This window comes from Pan paniscus, chromosome 10 (assembly GCF_029289425.2).
Source record: "Pan paniscus chromosome 10, NHGRI_mPanPan1-v2.0_pri, whole genome shotgun sequence".
In the NCBI taxonomy this organism is placed as follows: domain Eukaryota; kingdom Metazoa; phylum Chordata; class Mammalia; order Primates; family Hominidae; genus Pan; species Pan paniscus.
This window is the reverse complement of record NC_073259.2, coordinates 133,074,179-133,096,504: the sequence shown is the minus strand read 5'-3', so window position 1 is coordinate 133,096,504 and position 22,326 is coordinate 133,074,179. Positions and strand designations below refer to the sequence as shown.

Below are 22,326 nucleotides of genomic sequence, written 5' to 3'. Positions count from 1 at the left end.
TAATTTTTATATTTTTAGTAGAGCCAGGGTTTTGTCATGTTGGCCAAGCTGATCTCAAACTCCTGACCTCAGATGATCCACCCACCTTGACCTCCCAAAGTGCTGGGATTACAGGCGTGACCCACCGCGCCCAGATAATATATAGCAATTTCTATAATTTGTTCAAATGGAGGGAAAAAGAAAGGTTTTTGTGAGAAAAGAGTAGCAGGCCTTTAAAATGCCACCAAGTGCCCAGGAAAGGGTGCGTGGAAGCAATTATTCTGGGAGGAAGAGACTTTCCTGCTCACACTGTTGAACCTCTCTGTGCCTCAGTTTTCTCTGCTGTGGGAGAAATGGGACTGAGAGAGGATCCAAGAGCAGAACCTGTAAAGACCTCGGCGCGGCGCCCAGCACACGGCAGGTGCCCAGCGTGTCGGAGCGGCTGAGGTGGTTCTTGTCAGATTCATGGGTTGCAGGGTGGCAACCTGGAACTCCCTGCAAGCTGAGCAGTCACCTCCCATGTAACACAAGCTGACAGGCAGGTGCTCTGAAAACTGCCATGCCTGAGAAGCTGGCGTGCCTGAGGAGCTCCTAGCAGTGCTAAGAAAGGTGTAGGTCAGAGGTTCTTTCTCACGGTGGAAAGAACGGCACCTTTCCCCTCCTGAAAACTGGCCCCGGGCAGGAGAGGGTGAATTCGGGGAGGATCCCATCTCTTGCCGTTGAACCATTTGGCTGGAGAATTTGCTGTTCCCTGTGGGGCTGGGTCTGCCTGCTCTGGTGTGTGACACCCTGACCCACTTTGTGTGGATGGAGACACAGGAGCCCTAAGGGGAATAATATGGGCTGAACTGTGTCCCCCAAAAGGCTTATGTGGAAGCCCTAAACCCCAGGACCTCAGAATGGGACTGTATTTGGAGACAGGGTCTTTACAGAGGTGATTAAGCTGAAATGAGATATTTACGGTGGGCCCTAATCCGATGCGACTGGTGTCCTTATGCAAGTAGGAGAGTTTGACCCAGATGAACAGAGGAAAGACCACTCGAAGACACAGGGAGAGGGTGGCCATCTGCAAGCCAAGACGAGGGGCCTCAGGAGAAAGCAACCCTGGCACCTCGAGCTCAGATTTCCAGCCTCCAGAATGGGAGAAAATGTATGTCCGCTGTTTAGGCGACTGGGCTGCAGTGCACACAAACACAGGAGCTTACAGCGAAGCCCAAAGCCTGGAGGCTGTTCCAGCAGAAATCCGGTGAAAATGCAAGCCTGAATCTTATTGGGCCTCTAGATCTTTTTTTTTTTTTTAAACAGTCTTGCTCTGTCACCCAGGCTGAAGTGCAGTGGCGCGATCTCGGCTCACTGCAACCTCCGCTCCCCACCCCACGGGTTCAAGCAATTCTCATGCCTCAGCCTCCCGAGTAGCTGGGATTACAGGCGTAAGCCACCATGTCTGGCTAATTTTTTGTATTTTTAGTAGAGATGGGGTTTCAACCATGTTGGCCAAACTGGTCTTGAATTCCTGACCTCAAGTGATCTGCCTGCCTCGGCCTCCCAAAGTGCTGGGATTACAGGCATGAGCCACCGTCCCTGGCCAGGCCTCTAGATCTAACCACTGGTTCTTGGGGATCTGGGAAATGGGACACAGGGAAACACCACCATGAGGATGCACCCGGCCAGATGCAGATGGTGGAGATGCTATGGGGTGAGACCCAGTTTCTCCACAGAATAAGATGGCATCCAAGAAAAAGCATGAGGTGGGGGCATTAAAATTAAAAGTGACTTAAATCATGACGATTTGCTGTACCCTGGATGTGATGGGATGAAAATGGTCCTTAACTCTGTGTCTTCCTCCCCAAAACCCATCACCCAGTCTCATTATGAGAAAAACATCAGACAAATTCCAATTGGGAGCATCCTACAAAATCCCTGACCGGCTGGGCGCTGTGGCTCACACCTGTAATCCCAGCATTTTGGGAGGCCATGGCAGGCAGATCACTTGAGTTCAGGAGTTCAAGACCAGCCTGGCCAACATGGTGAAACCTCTTGACTCTACTAAAAACACAAAACTTAGCCGGGTGTGATGGCATGCAACTGTGATCCCAGTTACTCAGGAGGCTGAGGCAGGAGAATTGCTTGAATCTGGGAGGCAGAGGTTGCAGTGAGCAGAGACCACACCACTTCACTCCAGCCTGGGTGACACAGGGAGATTTGAAAAGAAAAGAAAAAGGCCTGATCAATGCTCCTGAAAACCGTCAAGGTCATCAAAAACAAGTAGAGCCTGAGAAACTCCCAGCCGAGAGGACCTCAGGAGACCTGAGGACCAAATATCGGGTGGGATCCCAGATGGGATCCTGGGACAGAAAAGGGTGGCAGGAAAAACTACAGAAGTCTGAATAAAGTACAGACTTCAGCAAATAATTGATGTACCAATATTGGTTCATTAATAGAACATGAATATACAACGTTAATAATGGGGGAAACGGGGTGAGGGGTATATGGCGACTCCCTGTATTATCTTCACAATTTTTCTATAACTCTAAAAGAAAAGACTGTTTTTTAAACTCTACTTATAAAAAGAATAAAGTTAATTTTTTTTTAAAAAAGGCTTAGGGCCGGGCATGGTGGCTAACGCCTGTAATCCCAACACTTTGGGAGGCCAAGGCCAGAGGATCGTTTGAGTCTGGGAGTTAGAGACTAGCCTGGGCAACATGGCGAGACACTGTCTCTACAAAAAATTAAAAAATTAGCTGGGCATGGTGGCATGTACCTGTGGTTCCAGCTACTCGGGAGAAGGCTGGGGGATCATCGAACCCGGGAGGTTGAGGCTGCAAGTGAGCTGTGTTCGTGCCACTGCACTCCAGTCTGAGGGACAAAGCAAGACCTTGTCTCAAAAAAATTTTTTAAAAATTTAAAAAAGAGACTTAAAAGACACTTCATGTGTAGACTTTGTTTAGATACAAATTCAAACAAAAAGTTTTGTAAAGACATTTTGGGCCAGGGAAATCAGAAAATGGACCTGCATTAGATGTTAAGGAATTGTTATAAGCTGTAATGATGGTATTGTGTGGTTTTTTTTGTATGTGTGTATGTGTGTTTTTGAGATGGAGTCTCGCTCTGTCGCCCAAGCTGGAGTGCAGTGGTGCAATCTTGGTTCACTGCAACCTCTGCCTCCTGGGCTCAAGCAATTCTCCTGCCTCAGCCTCCTGAGTAGCTGGGATTATAGGTGAGCGCCACCACGCCCAGCTAATTTTTATATTTTTAGTAGAGATGGGGTTTCACCATGTTGGCCAGGCTAGTCTCAAACTCCTGACCTCTAGTGACCCACCCGCCTCGGCCTCCCAAAGTGCTGGGATTACAGTCATGAGCCACCATGCCCGGCCGGTATTGTGGTTTTGATTTTCACAAAATTTTTATTGTTAAAGATGCTAACTGAAATATGCAAAGGTGAACTAATGTATTGGATTAGCTTTAAAATATTATTCCAGGCACCCTCAAAAAAATTTAGGAAGGAAAGAAGTAACCAGAATGGCAGAAAGTTGCTACATGGGAAGACCTGGGTGAACAAGGGTTCACTGTACTCTCCCTACCTTTGGTTATGTTGGACAATTTTCAGAATGGAAAGTTGAAATAAGGGGACCAGGTGAGCAAACTGTGGATGCCTGAGGACTCAGACAAACAAGGCCCAGCCATCGCCTCCGTGGGAGGGAACAAGATTGCTTCAAGCCTGGGATTTCATCAGCCCTCTTCTTGCAGCAGTCAGGCGGGGGACATCCAACACCCGGGGACATCCAACACCGGGGTTGGGTGACAATGGCCTTCCTGCATCCTAATCTCGCTTTACCTCCATCACCCTCAGGCACATGCAAACGGGTCCTATGGAAAATCAGGCCACGAGGGCAAAGGCATCTTGATAAGCAAGCCAGGGAGAGGGGACGGGAGATTCTGCCATTCAGAGGTTTCCCAAGCATCTGAAGAACACACAGAAATGCAAAAGCCAGATGAACGGAAAATGCTGGAACATAACATACAGACCACGTATGAACCACAGAGGGGAAAGGGCACCCCCAGCGTAGTGGGCCTGCCCAGCCTCAACCCAGAGATCAAATTCAGCGTCAACCAACGAGAATGCGATGGCACAGACAGACACCATGAGCCCCGATATGGTACTGCCTCAGCAAGGACACATGATGCCTTCTGCAGAATTCTTGCCATGAAAGCTAAGTCTGAGCCTAACCCGGAGGAAATAATCAGCTAATACAATACACACTGTGGGACATTTCAAAAGACAGTTCTGGGCCGGGTGCGGTGGCTCACGCCTGTAATCCCAGCACTTTGGGAGGCCAAGGTGAGCGGATCACGAGGTCAGGAGATCGAGACCATCCTGGCTAGCACAGTGAAACCCTGTCTCTACTAAAAATACAAAAAATTAGCTGGGCGTGGTGGCGGGTGCCTGTAGTCCCAGCTACTCGGGAGGCTGAGGCAGGAGAATGGCGTGAACCCCGGAGGCGGAGGTTGCAGTGAGCAGAGATTGTGCCACTGCACTCCAGCCTGGCAACAGAGCGAGACTCTGTCTCAAAAAAAAAAAAAAAAAAAAAAAAAACCAGTTCTGGACTGTCAAAACCACAGCAATACTACTTCACGTCTGCCAAGATGGCTAGAATTAAAAAGGTAGACCATAGCAAGTGCTGACAAGGATGTGGGGAAACCAGGCCCCTCCTACCTTGCTGGTAGGCAGGTAAAACGGTACATCTGCCTTGGAAAAGGGTGACGGTTCCCCAAAGTGTTAAACAAAAAGTTCCTGTATGACCCAGCAACTGGACTCCTAGGTATGCACCACAAAATACTGGAAACAATGCCCACACAAATATTTGCACATGGCTGTTCACAGCAGCATCCCTTCACAATAGACAAAAAGTGACATAAACCGAAATGTGCATCAATTGATGATCAGGTAAATAAAAAGCCATAAAGAGGAATAAAGTATTGATCCTGCAGTATGGATGAACCTTGAAAACATGAGGCTAAGTGAAAGAAGCCAGACACAAAAGGCCAGACTGTACAGGACTCCACTCCTATGAAAAGCCCACAGTAGGCTCAGAAATAGAGACAGAAAGCAGATTGGCAGTTGCTTAAGGCTGGGAGTTGGGGCAAAGGAAAAAAGTAGTGACTGCTAATGGGTACAGAGTTTCTTTTCGGGGTAATGCAAATGTTCTAAAACTGACTGTAGTGACAGCTGTACAGCGCTGTGAATATACTAAAAACTGCTGAGCTTTCAATGAATAAACTGTATGGTATATGAATTATAGCTCAAAAAAAAAAAAGACATTTAGTCTGTACTCTTCAGAAATGTCAATGCTGTAAAAGTCCCTTACTGGGCCAGGCGCAGTGGCTCACGCCTATAATCCCAGCACTTTGGGAGGCCAAGGCGGGGGGATCACATGAGCCCAGGAGTCAAGAGACCAGCCTGGGCAACACAGGGATTTCGAGGAGAAATCCTGTCTCTACGAAAAATACAATAAATAAATAAATAGGCATGGTGGCACATGCTTGTAATCCCAGCTACTCAGGAGGTTAAGGTGGGAGGATCGCTTGAACCCAGGAGGCAGAGGTTGCACTGAGCCGAGACTGCGCCACTGCACTCCATTCTGGGCTACAGAGTGAGAGCCTGTCTAAAAAAAAAAATGCATAATTGGGGCCGGGTGCGGTGGCTCACGCCTGTAATCCCAGCACTTTGGGAGGCCGAGCCGGGCGGATCACGAGGTCAGGAGATCCAGACCATCCTGGCTAACATGGTGAAACCCCATCTCTACTAAAAATACAAAAAAAAATTAGCCGGGCGTGGTGGCGGGCACCCTTGGTCCCAGCTATTTGGGAGGCTGAGGCAGGAGAATGGCGTGAACACGGGAGGTGGAGCTTGCAGTGGGCCGAGATCGCGCCACTGCACTCCAGCCTGGGTGACAGAGCAAGACTCCATCTCAAAAAAAAAAAAAAAAAAAAAAATTCATAATTAAGTCCCTTCCTCCACCAAAAGTGAGGAAACTCTGACAGACTAGAGACATGAACACCAAATGCATGAGCAGTCCTTGACTGGGTGTTGGATTTTTTATGAGCTATAAAGACAATTTGAATATGGACTATATGTTACAAAATACTGTACTATATTTAAGTTTCTTGGCTGAGACAATGGTATTGTGGTTCTGTAGGAAAAAGTATTAAGACGTCTGCAACTAACTTTCAAATGATCCTGCCAAAAAATAAAAATAAATGTGTGTGCATGTGTGTATGTGTCTATCGGATGTGTTTGTAGAGAAAAAAGTTTGAGGGGAAATGTAAGAACTGGTGACTTTAGGGGAGATGTTTGCAGCTATTCCTTGTTCTGTTCTTTCAGCATTTTAGTACTTTGAAAAATTATCAACATAAAAAATTATAGGAAACAGGCTGGGCGTGGTGGCTCACGCCTGTAATCCCAGCACTTTGGGAGGCCGAGGCAGGCAGATCATGAGGTCAGGAGATCGAGACCATCCTGGCTAACATGGTGAAACCTCGTCTCTACTAAAAATACAAAAAATTAGCTGGGCGTGGTGGTGGGCGCCTGTAGTCCCAGCTACTCGGGAGGCTGAGGCAGGGGAAAGGTGTGAACCCGGGAGGCGGAGCTTGCAGTGAGCCGAGATTGCGCCACTGCACTCCAGCCTGGGCGGCAGAGCGAGACTCCCTCTCAAAAAAAAAAAAAAAATCATATGAAACTTTATCTTAACTGTGGTAATTTTTCACAAGTGTGTATGTCAAAAGGTGTCAACCTGTACACTTTAAATACGCACAGTCTATTGAGGTGTAGTGCAATTACACCTCAAAAAAGCTGTTAAAATGTTGGTAGGGGAAAAAGGACTGGAAAGTGTCAAAGTTATTTTGCTCAAAATACTTTCTTGCAAACAGCAAAAAATGCAAACCTCTTTACAAAAAAAAAAAAAAAAAAAAAAGCAAAAACAAAAGAACCCAACAGCTCAATAGAACGGCAAAAAAAAAAAAAAAAAGAAAAACCAAAAGGCAGTTCCCAGAACATATCGATGGATTCTGAATAAATGAAAAGACCATCTGTCTCATATATAATAAAGCCAAAAAGTTTAATGAGGCCGGGTCGGGTGTCTCACACCTGTAATCCCAGCACTTTGGGAGGCTGAGTTGGGCGAATCACGAGGTCGCAAGTTCCAGACCAGCCTGGCCAACATGGAGAAAAACTCTCCTAAAAATACAAAAATTAGCCGGGCGTGGTGGCACATGTCTGTAATCCCAGCTACTTGGGAGGATGAGGCAGGAGAATCACTTCAACACGGGAGGCGGAGGTTGCAGTGAGCCGAGATCGCGCCACTGCACTCCAGCCTGGGCGACAGAGCAAGACTCGGTCTCAAAAAAAAAAAAAAAAAAAAATTAACGAGCCACTTCGTTGGAAAGGGCTTGGGAACTAGCCTTCACACGTGTCTGGTGAGAGTAGAAACTGCTATCACCCTTTGAAGGACCATTTAGTAGTATCTTTGCAATATGAACAATGCATATAGAGCCCTTACTATGCAAGGGCTCAAGCAAACAGAGTTAATTCACATGGGTAGCACACATAGTAGCGACCTTAGGGGGTTAGTAACCATGTGGGAGCAGAAAGGGACTTCTGGAGGCTGGAACAATCCATTTTTAGATCTGCTGGTCAAGGAGTGTGTTCTGTGTGTGACAATTCATGATGCTATAGACTGATGTAAGCAAAAAACGTATACCAATTACATTTCAATGAAAAATGTAAAAGAGGCCAAGCGCAGTGTCTCACGCCTGTAATCCCGGCACTTTGGGAGGCCAAAGCAGGTGGATCACCTGAGGTCAGGAGTTCGACACCAGCCTGACCAACATGGAGAAACCCTGTCTCTACTAAAAATACAAAAGTAGCTGGGTGTGGAGGCATGCGCCTGTAATCCCAGCTACTCAGGAGGCTGAGGAAGGAGAATCACTTGAACCCAGGAGTCAGAGGTTGCAGTGAGCCGAGATCATGCCATTGCACTCCAGCCTGGGCAAGAAGAATGAAACTCCGTCTCACAAAAAAAAAAAAAAAAAAAAAAAAAAGTAAAAGAGCAGGGAGTGCTGGCTCACCCCTGTAATCCCAGCACTTTGGGAGGCTGAGGTTAGGACTACTTGAAGCGAGGAGTTCAAGGCTTCAGTGAGCTATGATTTCACCACTGCATTTCAGCCTGGGTGACAGAGCACGAACCTATCTCTTAAAAAAAAAAAAAAAAAAAAAAGGCCGGGCATGGTGGCTCACGTCTGTAATCCCAGCACTTTGGGAGGCCAAGGCGGGCGGATCACGCGATCAGGAGATCGAGACCATCCTGGCTAACACGGTGAAACCCCGTCTCTACTAAAAATACAAAAAATTAGCAGGGCGTGGTGGCAGGCGCTTGTAGTCCCAGCTACTTGGGAGGCTGAGGCAGGAGAATGGCGTGAACCCGGGAGGCAGAGCTTGCAGTGAGCCAAGATCGCGCCACTGCACTCCAGCCTTGGTGACACAGCGAGACTCCATCTCAAAAAAAAAAAACTTCTTTTTAAATGCACAGACCCTTTGACTCAGCAATTCCATTTCTAACAATTTACAGATGAACTTGTCTAGGTGCACACAAAACAATACATACAGAAAGACCTACACTGCAGCCATGTTTAGAATGGCCCGAGACAGGATCAAATGTTAGCTACCAGGGGCAGGTTTAACGATGGCACATCCTTACAGCAATGAGCTCTTTGCAGCCCTTCACAAGGAGGAAGCAAAGTTTATGTACTGATAAGTTCTGATCTTCCTTTTTTTGAGACAGTCTCACTCTGTTGCCCAGGCTGGAGTGCAGTGGCGTGATCTCCACTCACTATAACCTCCACCTCCGGGGTTCAAGCGATTCTCCTGTGTCAGCCTTCCGAGTAGGTGGGACTACAGGCACATGCCACCAGGCCTGGCTAATTTTTGTATTTTTAGTAGAGACAGGGTTTCACCATGTTGGCCAGGCTGGTCTCGAACTCTTGACCTCAGGTGATCTACCTGCCTCAGCCTCCCAAAGTGCTGGGATTATAGGCGTGAGCCACTGTACCCAGCCCTCCAAAATTTATTCTTTTTTTTTTGAGACAGAGTCTTGCTCTGTTGCCCAGGCTGGAGTGCAGTGGCGCGATCTTGGCTCATTACAAGCTTTGCCTCCCGGGTTCACGCCATCCTCCTGCCTCAGCCTCCTGAGTAGCTGGGACTACAGGTGCACACTGCCACACTCGGATAATTTTTTGTATTTTTAGTAGAGACGGGGTTTCACCGTGTTCGCCAGGATGGTCTCGATCTCCTGACCTTGTGATCTGCCCGCCTCGGCCTCCCAAAGTGCTGGGATTACAGGCATGAGGCACCGCACCCAGCCCAAAATTTATTCATTTTTAAAAACAGGGGCCGGCGCAGTGGCTCACACCCGTAATGCCAGCACTTTGGGAGGCTGAGGCAGGTAGATCACTGGAGGCCAGGAGTTAGAGACCAGCCTGGGCAATAGAGTGAAACCGCACCTCTACAAAAAATAAAAAACTTAAGGCCGGGCGCGGTGGCTCACACCTGTAATCCCAGCACTTTGGGAGGCCGAGGCAGGCGGATCACGAGGTCAGGAAATCGAGACCATCCTGGCGAACACAGTGAAACCCCGTCTCTACTAAAAATACAAAAAAAAATTAGCCGGGCGTGGTGGCAGGCGCCTGTAGTCCCAGCTACTTGGGAGGCTGAAGCAGAAGAATGGCATGAACCCAGGAGGTGGAGCTTGCAGTGAGCCGAAATTGTGCCACTGCACTCCAGCCTGGGCGACAGAGGGAGACTCCGTCTCAAGAAAAATAAATAAATAAATAAATAAAAATAAAAAATAAAAAACTTAGCAGGGCATGGCGGTGCAGACCTGTAATCCCAGCTACTTGAGAGGCTGATGCAGGAGGATCATTTGAGCCCGGGAGGTAGAGACTGCAGTGAGCCAAGATTGAGCTACTGCACTCCAGCCTGGGCGACAGAGGGAGACTCTGTTTCAGGGAAAAATAAAATAAAAATACAAAACAGTGCGCATAGTGCAAAATAAACAAAAACCAACAATAGGGAGCAGATCTATAGATCCATATATTTATACATGTTCAGAATATCTGGCTGCTTCGGGGAAGGGGGTGGGAGACGGGTCAGTAGTGGGAAGTGGAGTTAGTTTCTTAACCTTCAGAACTACATGAAATTGTATTCCATGCAACTACGACCAAGGAGCAAGGGAAAAAAGTACTAGTTTCTTGACCTGGCATTCAGGATGTTTCCACCACATCAGTCCAGCTATATTCTGCCTGAGAGGAATCATTTTCTCCACATACAGTAGGTGCTTGAAATTTTTCATTTGTTTGTTTTTTTTGGAGACAAAGAGTTTTGTGCTGTCCCTGAGGCTGGAGTACAGTGGTGTGATCACAGCTCACTGTAGTCTCAACCTCCCAGGATCAAGCGATCCTCCCTATGCAACCTCCCAAGTAGCTGGGACCACAGGTGTGCGCCACCATGCCTAGCCAAAGGTTTTGGTTTTTCGTAGATGGGGTCTCACTATGTTGCCCAGGCTGGTCTCAAACTCCTGGGCCCAAGCAATCCTCCCACCTAGGCCTCCCAAAGTGGTGGGATTACAGATGTGAGCCACTGCACCAGGCCAATTTTTAAAAAAAATTGTAGTCATATACACATAAAGTTGGCCATTTTAACCATTTTAAAGTGTACAATTCAGTGGCATGAGTACGTTCACAATATCATGCAACCATTATTATCTAGTTCCACAATCTGTCATCACCCCAAAAGGAAACCCTAGATCAATTAAGCAGTAATTCCCCCATTGCTCCCTCCCCCAGCCCCTGGCAACCACCCATCTGCTTTCTGTCTCTATGGATCTTCCTATTCCAGATATTTCATATGCTGTAAATGGAATCATATAATGTGTGCCCTTTCGTGACTGGCTTCTCTCATTTTTTTATTCAAGGTTCGTCCAAGTTGTAGCATATAGCAATACTTCATTCCTTTTTATGGCTGAATCATATTTCATTATACAGACACATCACATTTTATCCCTTCATCAGCTGATAAGACATTTGGGATATTTCCACTTTTTAGCTATCGTAAAAAGTGTTGCTATGAACACATGTGTATAAGTTGCTTAATAATTTTTTTTGAGACGGAGTCTCTGTCCCCCCGGCTTGAGTGCAGTGGGGCGACTCAACCTCACCGCAACGTCAGCCTCCTGGGCTCAATCTATTCTCCTGCCTCAGCCTCCCAAGTAGCTGGGATTACAGTCTTGCACCACCACGCCCAGCTAATTTTTTTTTTTTTTTTTTGAGACGGAGTTTCACTCTTGTTGCCCAGGCTGGCGCGCGCAATGGTGCAATCTTGGCTCACTGCAACGGCCGCCTCCCGGGTTCAAGTGATTCTCCTGCCTCAGGCTCCCAAGTAGCTGGGATTACAGGCATGCATCACCACGCCTGGCTAATTTTTTGTATTTGGTAGAGACGGGCTTTCACCATGTTGGTCAGGCTGGTCTTGAACTCCTGACCTCAGGTGATCCATCCGCCTTGGCCTCCCAAAGTGCTAGGATTACAGGCGTGAGCCACCACACCTGGCCTAATTTTTGTATTTTTAGTAGAGACAGGGTTTCGCCATGTTGACCAGGCTGGTCTCGAGCTCCTGACTTCAGATGAGCTGCCCACCTTGGCCTCCCTAAGTGCTGGGATTACAGGTGTGAGCCACCATGCCAGGGCATCACTTAATAATTTTTAAAGGAATTAACAAGTCTATTACCTCCTACCAGACAAATTCCCTTCATATAGAAATATTCTACCATTTACTAAATGCTTATTCAGTCCCTGGCATTGTGCAGCCCAACCAATCTCCTTTAATTCCCCAATTTATCTCCTCTGAACAAATGGGACACAGATAAGTAAAGCAACTGGGTGGTGCACGGTGGTTCACGTCTGTAAATCCGGCACTTTGGGAGGCCGAGGCAGGCAGATCACCTGAAGTCATGAGATCGAGACCAGCCTGGCCAACACAGTGAAACCCTGTCTCTACTAAAAATACAAAAATTAGCTGGTCGTGGTGGCTTCTGCCTGTAATCCCAGCTAGTAGGGAGGCTGAAGCAGGAGAATTTCGTGAATCCGGGAGGTGGAGGTTGCAGTAAGCCGAGAGCTCGCCATTGCACTCCAGCCTGGGAGAAGAAGCGAGACTGCATCTCAAAAAAAAAAAGAAAAAAGAGAAGTAAAGCAAAAAAAAAAAAGAGAAGTAAAGCAACTGGCTCAGGGTCACAGAGCGAGTGAGAAACAGCTAGGATTCAAACTCATGTCTGTTCCCATGCTCCAAACAGGATGGTCATAGGGGTATTTCAGACAAGTCCTAGATTAGAATATGGGAGGCCGGGCACGGTGGCTCACGCCTCTAATCATAGCACTTTGGGAGGCTGAGGAGGGCGGATTACGAGGTCAGGAGTTCGAAACCAGCCTGGCCAACATGGTGAAACCCCATCTCTACTAAAAATACAAAAATTAGCCGGGCATGGTGGCACACATGCCTGTAATCCCAGCTACTCAGGGGGCTGAGGCAGGAGAATTGTTTGAACCTGGGCGGCAGAGGTTGCCATGAGCCAAGACTGAACCACTGCATTCCAGCCTGGGTGACAAAGCAATACTCCATCTCGGAAAAAAAAAAAAAAAAAAAGACTATGGGGTGTTTTTTTAAATACCATTAAACTTCACAAAGCAGGTTTGGCTCTAATTCGTAAACCCAGGCATGCTGAAAACTACAGTTGCTAGCAGACCCAGTTTTCCTTTATTTAAAATTCACAAAACAGGCTGGGCACGGTGGCTTACGCCTGTAATCCCAGCACTTTTGGAAGGCTGAGGTCGGCAGATCACTTGAGGTCAGGAGTTTGAGACCAGCCTGGCCAACATGATGAAACCTCATCTCTACCAAAAACATAAAAAATTAGCCGGATGTGGTGGTGCTCACTTGTCATCCCGGCTACTCACTTGTAATCCCGGCTACTCAGGAGGCTGAGGCAGGAGAATTGCTTGCCCAGGAGGCAGACGTTGCCGTGAGCCAAGATCGTGCCAACGCACTCCAGCCTGGGTGACAGAGTAAGAGTCCGTCTCAAAAAATAAATTAATTGATTAAATTTAAAAAAAAACCATAAAATTAACAAAACAATATCCCCAAGCCTGGCCAGTGTGGGCTACACTCAGCAGGAAATAAAATAAGTCAGGCCAGGTGCAATGGCTCACACCTGTAATCCCAGCACTTTGGAAGGCCGAGGCAGGAGGATCACTTGAGGTCAGGAGTTTGAGACCAGACTGGTCAACATGGTGAAACCTCTTTTCTACTAAAAATACAAAACTTAGCCAGGCATGCTGGTGGACACCTGTAATCCCAACTACTTGGGAGGGTGAGTGGGGAAGATCGCTTGAACCTGGGAGGTGGAGGTTGTAGTGAGACGAGATCACGCCACTGCACTCCAGCCTGAGCAACAGAGCCAGACCCCCGTCTCAAAAAAACAAAAAGGAAAGAAGTCAGGTCAGCCTCTGGATGCTGTACTGACTCGGGGAACAGGGAAGGGGTCATGAAGCAGGAAAACAGGCGAGAGATACTAATGTGGGCTCCATGTCCACTCTGCCTAGGTTCACATCCTGGCTCTGCCACTCATCTGACCTGAAACCAGCCACTTCACTGCTCTGTGTCTCAGTTTCCTCATCTGTCAAATGGGAACAGTAACAGTACCTACCGCACAGGGTCATTCTAAGGATTACATAAGATTATTCTATCTACAAAAGCACTTAGTAATCATTAGTATCTCTATTAAAGGCACAAACCCCGGTTTAGCCCAGGAAGAGCTCTGACCCCCAGATTCGGAGATGCTCTGCCAGAATACAGATTGTCTTATTTAAGTAAAAGTCTTAAATAACCACTCGTATTTCATGTTTGTTGGCCTTAGATTGTCACATGGAACCACCGTCAGTTGAGACATGGGGATCCTGTGGTCACCCTGCGTGAAAAAGACAGGCTTATTTTTGCTCTAAAACAAATGATTTCTGCCTTCAAATAGCTCCGAAACGGCATCAAGAGGAAGTAAGTGAGACTCCCTGCACTCACACCCCTGATCCTTTCCCCCGCCAGACTCCAGGGCAACCTTTCCACATTCAGGCGTTCAGCCCTGCTTCTTTGCCCCTCTTTGGCCACCTACAAAGCGTTCTCTCCCCTACATGTATGAAGACACAGACCCACCTGTGCAAGAGGCGCCCCTGCCCACAGGAGAGGGAGGTCAAAACTTACCGTTTTCCTAACAAATTAACCTTTCATGTTATCCAGTAAGAACATGCAGTCAATCTGATTTCGGCCTTCATATTCCCTTCTATTCCCCACTCCCTCTCAATGAGCAGAAAACTTTAACTTTTTAGCCATGATTCTGGGCCAGGAAGGTACCAACTAGTCATAATTACAACCTCGCAATGAAGGGGAATGATTACTATCCCCATTTAACAAATAAAGAAACAGGCTCAAAGAAGTGAAGTCACTTCCCCAAAGTCATCCAACTGGTAGAGCTCCAACTTGAACCCAAACTTCTCTGACTCCAAAACCCCAGGAAGGCTGGCAGCAAGCAAGAGCCCCCTCCTCCCCAGGGAACAGCAAAGGAACCGCAATACCACACACAACCGTCCCCAGTAACTTCCTCCTTCTCAGGAGCTGGTCGGCGGACTTCGGCCCGGAATGGCACCCCTGTCGCACCTAGCTCCAGAGAGCAGGAATTGGGGAAAACCCCCTGCGATCCTCCTGGGACTCAACACTCTTCCCAGGAGGCTGCAGGATCCGGGACCTCCCCAAACTAAACAAAAGGCTCCACGCGAAAGGCCCCGCACACAGTAGGTGCTCGGTTTCCCAAAGCCACCGAGCAAATAGCATTGCTCCCTTCTTTTCCTGTAAAGTAAAAACAACTCCAAGTATCTTCAAAGCAGGAGGAGGAGTGGGGCAGAAGGTCCCAGGGGAAGTGGGTCGGGATGCGAGGCTAGGACAAACCCGGGGTAGCTGGGGAGGGCGCAGCCGCGTGGGGACCGAGAGCGCCAGTGTGCTGCCTGGCTCACAGTAGGAGCCATTCAAACGCGGTGAATGAATGAATGAGACGCGCGGCAGGCGTCAGCGCAGCCGGCAGAGACTCTGGCTGCGCCGACCGCGGGGGCAAGGTCCAAGGAGAAGCGCGGCGCAGAGCAGAGGGCGCCCCGAGGCCCGGCCGCCCAGACCCGCACTGGTCAGGCCCGGCGGGGGCCGCAGGCGGCAGGCCCCGAGGCGCAGGCCGGACCCCCTCTTCCCGCGCGCCGGCCGGGCGGGCAGCCCCGGAGGCCGCGCTCCTCCCAGGTCGGCCCCGGTAGCCAGGTGCGTGGCGACCGGAGCAAGGTGACCGCGGGCGCGGGCCCGGCGCCCACCTTCTGAGCGGCGCGCACGTTGTCCTCGCCGAACAGGCTGCTGACGCTCTGGGAGAAGGTGTTGACCGTGCGGCGGTAGCTGTTCTTCTCCGCGCCGCCGCGGCCCCGCGCCCCCTGCGCGCCCGGGGCCAGCAGCCCGAGCAGCAGCAGCAGCAGCAGCAGCAGGAGCCCGGCCCGGGCCAGGGGCCCGCCTGAGGCGCGCGCGCCCATGCTCGGCCGGCGGGGCGCGAGGTCGCGATGCGGGGTGAGGGCCGTGCGCTGGGCCGCAGCGGGCTCCGGCTAGGGCAAGGTTGGCGCGCTCGGGGGCCGCGCGCCGCGCCTTAACCCACAGCCGCGGCCGCCGCCGCCGCCGCCGCCGCCGCTGCGCCACCCGCCCCGCCCCGCGCGCAAAGGCGCACGGCCCAGCCCACGCCGCGCCCCGCCCCCGGCGCGGGACCAAGGCGACCCGGCGCCGGGGCCCCGCGCCCGCCTCCCGGAAGCCTGCCCCGACCCGGTGCGGCTTCTCATCATTTAAAAAAAAAAATTCTCTTTTTTAACTTATCCGTGGAAAAGCAACCCGTGCCTGTAAAACTTGCAACAGCTTCAACCAGGAAAGTGACTGCAACTGATTGAAAAACATGAAATAGACATATATGTAATCTCCCTGAATGTATTATAATGGTACCCCAAAATTGGCCCTCGTGGGCATCAGCTCATTCATCCTGAAAATTTTAAATAACAAGAAAGCATCAGGCATCCTCCTGCCCTTCCTGAATGAACTGTATTTCAGAGCCCCAAAATAGTTGGGGAGGGACTTTCTTTTAGCAAAGTCCAGCTAATACATGAGGATGAATGAGAGAATCGGAAAAGTATTTGGCACCCCTCAATAGAATGATGGATTCACGCGATGATCATCAGAAATGGGTAAAACCAAGAGGCGAGGGTTTGGCGGGGAACTTGAAAATGGAGGGGCCAAGCCGCGAAGTCCCGGTCCCGCCAATCGATCTTAGTGCCAGGAAGTACCAGCGCCACCTGCGATGGATTCTTGCCAAGACAAGTTGAGCATGAACCTGATGGGGCCTCTAGATCAAACCTACAGTTTACAGGAAATATGGCAGGTAAGGAAAACTTAGAAGCAGCAGAAGCAACCAACCAACTCCAGCATGTGGGGCATTCTACCAAACAAACGACCCAGTTTGTTCAATAAATAAGCGGCATAAAAGGTGAGCGAAGAGGAGGATAATTGGTTTTAAAGACTTGAGAGCCATAATAACCCATGCAATGCAAGGACCTTGTGTGCATCCTAAATCAAACAAATCAAGTCTAACCAACATTTTTTTTAGACAACCAAGAAAATAAAACTCAATTTTTGCCAATCCAAAGAATACAAAATGCTCTTATTTTTGAATTTACATTTTCTGGATTCCTAGTAAGATTTTCATAGATTTATTGGCCATTTGAATTACTTCTCTGTGAATTACCTATTCATGTCCTTTACACATTTTTTCCTGTATTGTTTATCTTTTTAAAAACTTTTTTGTAGGTCGGGTGCGGTGGTTAACGCCTGTGATTCCAGCACTTTGGGAGGCTGAGGCGGGAGACCTGAGGTCGGGAGTTCGAGACCAGCTTGACCAACATGGAGAAATCCCTCCGTCTCTACTAAAAATACAAAATGAGGCCAGGCGCCGTGGCTCACGCCTGTAATCCCAGCGCTTTGGGAGGCCGAGGCGGGCAGATCACAAGGTCAGCAATTTGGGAGGCCGAGGCGGGCGGATCACGAGGTCAGGAGATCGAGACCATCCTGGCTAACACACAGTGAAACCCCGTCTCTACTAAAAATACAAAAAATTAGCCGGGCGTGGCGGCGGGCGCCTGTAGTCCCAGCTACTCAGAGCCTGAGGCAGAAGAATGGCATGAACCCGGGAGGCGGAAGTTGCAGTGAGCCGAGATCGTGCCACTGCACTCCAGCCTGGGCAACAGAGGGAGACTCCGTCTCAAAAAAAAAAAAAACCCAAAACGAGCCAGTTATGGTGGTGCCTGCTTGTAATCCCAGCTACTCGGGAGGCTGAGGCAGGAGAACCGCCTAAACCTGGGAGGTGGAGGTTGCAGTGAGCCGAGACTAAGCCACTGCACTCCAGCCTGGGCAACAAGAGTGAAACTCCGTCCCAAAAACAAAAGAAAACAAAACAAAAACCTTTTTTTACGCCAGGTGTAGTGGCACAAGCTTGTTTTGGGAGGCCAAGGCAGGAGGATTGCTTGAACACAGGAGTTCAAGGCCAGCCTGGCCAACATAGTGAAACCTATCTCTATAAAAAATGATAATAATAACAATAAACTTTTTAATTAAGGTATAACATACAGAAAAATACACAATCATATAAATTTTTATGAATTTTCACAAACTGAATACCCAAGGTAACCAGCACCCAAATCAAGAAACGAAACATTACCAGTTCCCCCCCAAAAGCCTCCCTTTGTCCCCTCCCATTCACTATGTTCCTCTTAAAATTTAGGGGATTCATTTGCCTGTGTTTGAAGTTTATGTAAATGGAACCACACAGTACTCTGGGGGTTGGCTTCTTTTGTTCAACTTTTTTTTTAATTTATTTTTTTATTTTTTGAGACGGAGTCTTGCTCTGTTGCCCAGGCTGGAGTGCAGTGGCATGATCTTGGCTCACTGCAACCTCCGCCTCCGGGGTTCAAGCCATTCTCCTGCCTCAGCCTTCCATGTAGCTGGGACTATAGGCATGCGCCACCACACCCGGCTAATGTTTGTATTTTTAGTGGAGACAGGTTTCGCCATGTTGGCCAGGCTGGTCTCAAACTCCTGACCTCAGGTGATCCGCCTGCCTCGGCCTCCCAAAGTGCTGGAATTACACGCGTGAGCCACCACGCCCGGCTTTTGTTCAACTTTATATTTGTGAGATCCATCCATGCTGTTATGTATCTGCCTTCTTCTTGCTGTCTAGAATGGTCTATACCTTCTGGAAGGTAATTCACTGATATATTACATTTTAGAAGGAAATATAGGCAAGTGTACTACTACCTACTTAACATTTTTTAAACGTTTCTTAAACTTTTAGTTTATTTAAATAAACATATTTAAAGAAGAAACTTTAGATCACTATCATCCTAAGCAACAAAATCCATAAAAACACAGATTTGAGCCTGGGTGCAGTGGCTCAGGCCCGTAATCTCATCATTTTGAGAGGCCAAGGTGGGCCGATCACTTGATGTCAGGAGTTTGAGACCATCCTGGCCAACATGGTGAGACCCCATCTCTACTAAAAATACAAAAATTAGATGGGCATCTTGGTGGGTGCCTGTAATCCCAGCTACTTGGAAGGCTGAGACAGGAGAATCGCTTGAACCCGAGAGGTGGAGGTTGCAGTGAGCCGAGATTGCTCCGCTACACTCCAGCCTGGGCGTCAGAGGGAGATTTCTGTCTCAAAAAAACAAAAACAAGCAAACAAACAAAAAACCCCACAGATTTGATACGCTAATTATGATTTTTTTAAATGTCATTCATTAAGGCCTTCGCAGTGGCTTATGCCTGTAATTCCAGCACTTTGGGAGGCCGAGACAAGCGGATCCCTTGAGCCCAGAATTTTGAGACCAGTCTAAGCAACATAGGGAGACACCATCTCTACAAAAAAAAAGAAAAATTAGCTGGTTATGGTGGTGTGTGCCTGTAGTCCTAACTACTCAGGAGGCTGAGGTGGGAGGACAGGTCAAGGCTGCAGCGAGTGGTGATTGCACCACTGCACTCTGGCCTGGCCCACAGGGTGAGATCTTATCTCTCAAAAAAAAAAAAAAAAAAAGAGTCGGGCGCGGTGGCTCACGCCTGTAATCCCAGCACTTTGGGAGGCCGAGGCAGGCAGATCACCTGAGGTCAGGAGTTTGAGACCAGCCTGGCCAACATGGTGAAACTCCATCTCTACTAAAATACAAAAACTAGCTGGGGGTGGTGGTGGGCACCTGTAGTCCCAGCTACTCGGAAGGCTGAGGCAGGCAGGAGAATCGTTTAAACCCGGGAGACAGAGGTTGCAGTGAGCCGAGATTGCTCCACTACACTCCAGCCCGGCCAACAAAGCCAGACCTTGTCTCAATAATAATAATAATAATGCATTGTTTCCCAGTGTGTTACAATGTGATGCGGTAATGGGAATTTAAAGTTATCTAATAGACAACTGTATTTTTTTTTTTTTTGAGACAGAGTCTAGCTCTGTTGCCCAGGCTGAAGTGCAGTGGTGCAGTCTCGGCTCACTGCAACGTCCACCTCCCGGGTTCAATCAATTCTCTGCCTCAGCCTCCCGAGTAGCTGGGATTACAGACGCCTGCCACCAGGCCTAGCTAATTTTTTTTTGTATTTTTGGTAGAGACGGGGGTTTCACCATCTTGGCCAGGCTGGTCTTGAAATCCTGACCTCGTGATCCACCCACCTCGGCCTCCAAAAGTGCTGGGATTACAGGCGTGAGCCACCGCGCCCGTAGAGGCCTCCTTTTAGATCTTCCATCTATCCCTGTGATGGAAATATCTGGTGTCTTTTTAAAAGTACACGACTAATACGTTTCTTGTAGGAATATCAGAAAATACAGATGCGCAAACCAGGGTTGGGGGGAAGAAGTTTGGAGTACTGGGGGAGGGGTATATTTTAAAAGGTGGCAAAACACTTCCACTCCCAAGCAGCCAAATTAGTATCAGTAGATATAATTCATATTTAAACCCAGACTACCCCAAGCGAGAACAGCCCAGGACTTAAACTCGGGCCTGCGCTGGGACCTCAGGCCCCGCCTACTTCTCTAAATAGTCCCGCCCCCTGCCCGGCCCGGCTCCGCCTCTCCTCTTCGCTGGATTTCTCTTGCAACCCCGCCCCTCAGCGGCAAAGTCAGTTACAGCTCTCGCGATAACGCAACCCGGAAGTCTCACTGCCGGAGTTGGTGGTCTGGGAACCCACGTGGGCTGGGTTTCGGATTGCTCTGCTCGTCCGGCCCGCTGGAGCGCCCACCCTGGCCTAGTCGCCATGGGGAAGCTGCGCCGGCGCTACAACATCAAGGGGCGCCAGCAGGCGGGCCCCGGCCCCTCGAAGGGCCCCCCCGAGCCGCCCCCTGTGCAGCTGGAACTGGAGGGTAAGACATCCCCGGACGGGGGCTGGATTTCGGGGATTTCCCAGGGCGGCCTGTGCCCTGCCTCCAGGACTCTCGGGTGGGGATCCCAGAGGGGTGGGATGGATCATCTGGAATGGGGGAATGGGACCCCCATTCCAGATGATCCAAAGGAGAGGGGCTTAGTGACAGCCTAGTTTTAACAGTGTATATGGAATACCCGGGATTTCTCTCGCCCTCAAATAGTAACATGGAGAATTTGGCAAAAAAAATAGGAGTAGTTCCATCCGTTCCCATGACTTCGATTATAATCTCTTTATAATCTCCAGCGACCCCCAAATGTGTATTTTCAGCCCAGTCTTGTCTGCTCAGCTCCAGGCTGGCTGACATTTCTCTCAGACCCCTTTTTAGGAGTAGCCCTTATTACATGCCAGGCACTATTCTAGGCACTGGAGACATAGCAGAAAGGGAGATTTTTAGAAAATCCGTGAGTTTACCTGCTGTATAGGAGGAGACAGGCAAAGAATAAACATATAGAAATTTCTGTGGCTACAGTGAGCAGATAAAACAGAAGAGGCCATTAGGTGGGTTGCAGCATCCCATAGAGTTGCTGGAGAAGACATCACTCTGTTAGAGTCAAGATCTGAAGGAGACCTGAGTGGCTGCCTGGAGATGAGAGAAAAAACAGGGGCCCAGGGCAGGTTGGGCCTGGACTGCAGTCTTGGCGAGGACTGGGGCTTTTTCTCTATGGGAGAAGGCAGCCATGGGAGCGTTTAGAGCAGAGGAGGCGTGGTGGTGGGCACCTGTAGTCCCAGCTACTCGGGAGGCTGAGGCAGGAGAATGGCTTGAACCCAGGATACGGAGGTTGCAGTGAGCCAAGATCGCACCACTGTACTCTAGCCTGGGTGAGACAGCGAGACTCCATCTCAAAAAAAAAAAACAGTTCCACAGACAGGCTGGGAGTTGAGGCAGATCCCCTAACATCTCTGTGCCTTCGTTTTCATATCTGCAGAATGGGACCAGTAGCACACGTTGAGCAGCCTTAATCCAAAATACTCCAAAATTCAAAAGTTTTTGAGTGTCAACATGACACTTAAGGAAATGCTCATTGGAGCATTCCAGATTTCAAATTTTTAGATTAGGGATGCTCAACCAGTGAATAGAATACAGATATTCCTAAATCTAAAACACGTCTGGTTCCTAGCATTTCTGGAAAGGGATATTTAACCTGTAGTAGCCGTCTTACCTCCTATCAGAGTTTTGGAGATGGTAATTTGGGAAAATATGTTGCTTTGAAAAATAAAGAAAGGTTACAGAGGTGGGGTGTCTCCCGGGACAGGTGACAACCGTTATGATGGCAGTGACAATTCAGGATGGCACCTCAAAGACAGCCGTAGACACTGGGCTGACACTTGGAACTGGACCACCTGAGCAGAGGGGCTGAGGTCTCTCAGACCCAGAGATTTGGGGAAAGTTGTTTCTCACATCAGAACAGGACATTTCCATGTATCCCTGCCTTTTTCAGGGGCCAGAGGAATCTCATAAGAACATGACTCAGATTACCTTCTTTTATTTATTTATTTATTTGGGATGGAGCCTTGCTCTGTCGCCAGGCTGGAGTGCAGTGGCACAATCTCTTGACTTCAGGTGATCTGCCTGCCTCGGCCTCCCAAAGTGCTGGGATTACAGGCGTGAGCCACCGCACCCAGCCCATTGTACTTAATTAATTAGGGTCACAAAACCTGTCCTCTTTGTAACATAA

The 22,326-nt window shown here is 48.9% G+C and overlaps 2 protein-coding genes across 3 annotated transcripts in view; one reads left to right on the top strand and one right to left on the bottom strand.

The window, feature by feature from the left end:
* Positions 1-15,849, bottom strand: part of BRI3BP (BRI3 binding protein) — a 39,935-nt gene extending 24,086 nt beyond the window's left edge. The window contains exon 1 of the mRNA XM_034934819.4: positions 15,481-15,849. Within this exon, the coding sequence (XP_034790710.1) occupies positions 15,481-15,690 (210 nt within the window). The 5' untranslated portion in view covers positions 15,691-15,849. The remainder of the gene's footprint in view (positions 1-15,480) is intronic.
* A 3,774-nt stretch (positions 15,850-19,623) lies between these two features.
* Positions 19,624-22,326, top strand: part of DHX37 (DEAH-box helicase 37) — a 44,821-nt gene continuing 42,118 nt past the window's right edge. Inside the window, exon 1 of one of the 2 annotated variants that reach the window (XM_003817856.4) lies at positions 19,624-20,588. In XM_003817856.4, coding sequence (XP_003817904.1) covers positions 20,483-20,588 — 106 coding nt within the window. In that variant the 5' untranslated portion in view covers positions 19,624-20,482. The remainder of the gene's footprint in view (positions 20,589-22,326) is intronic. The other variant, XM_063593763.1, reaches the window with a different exon arrangement.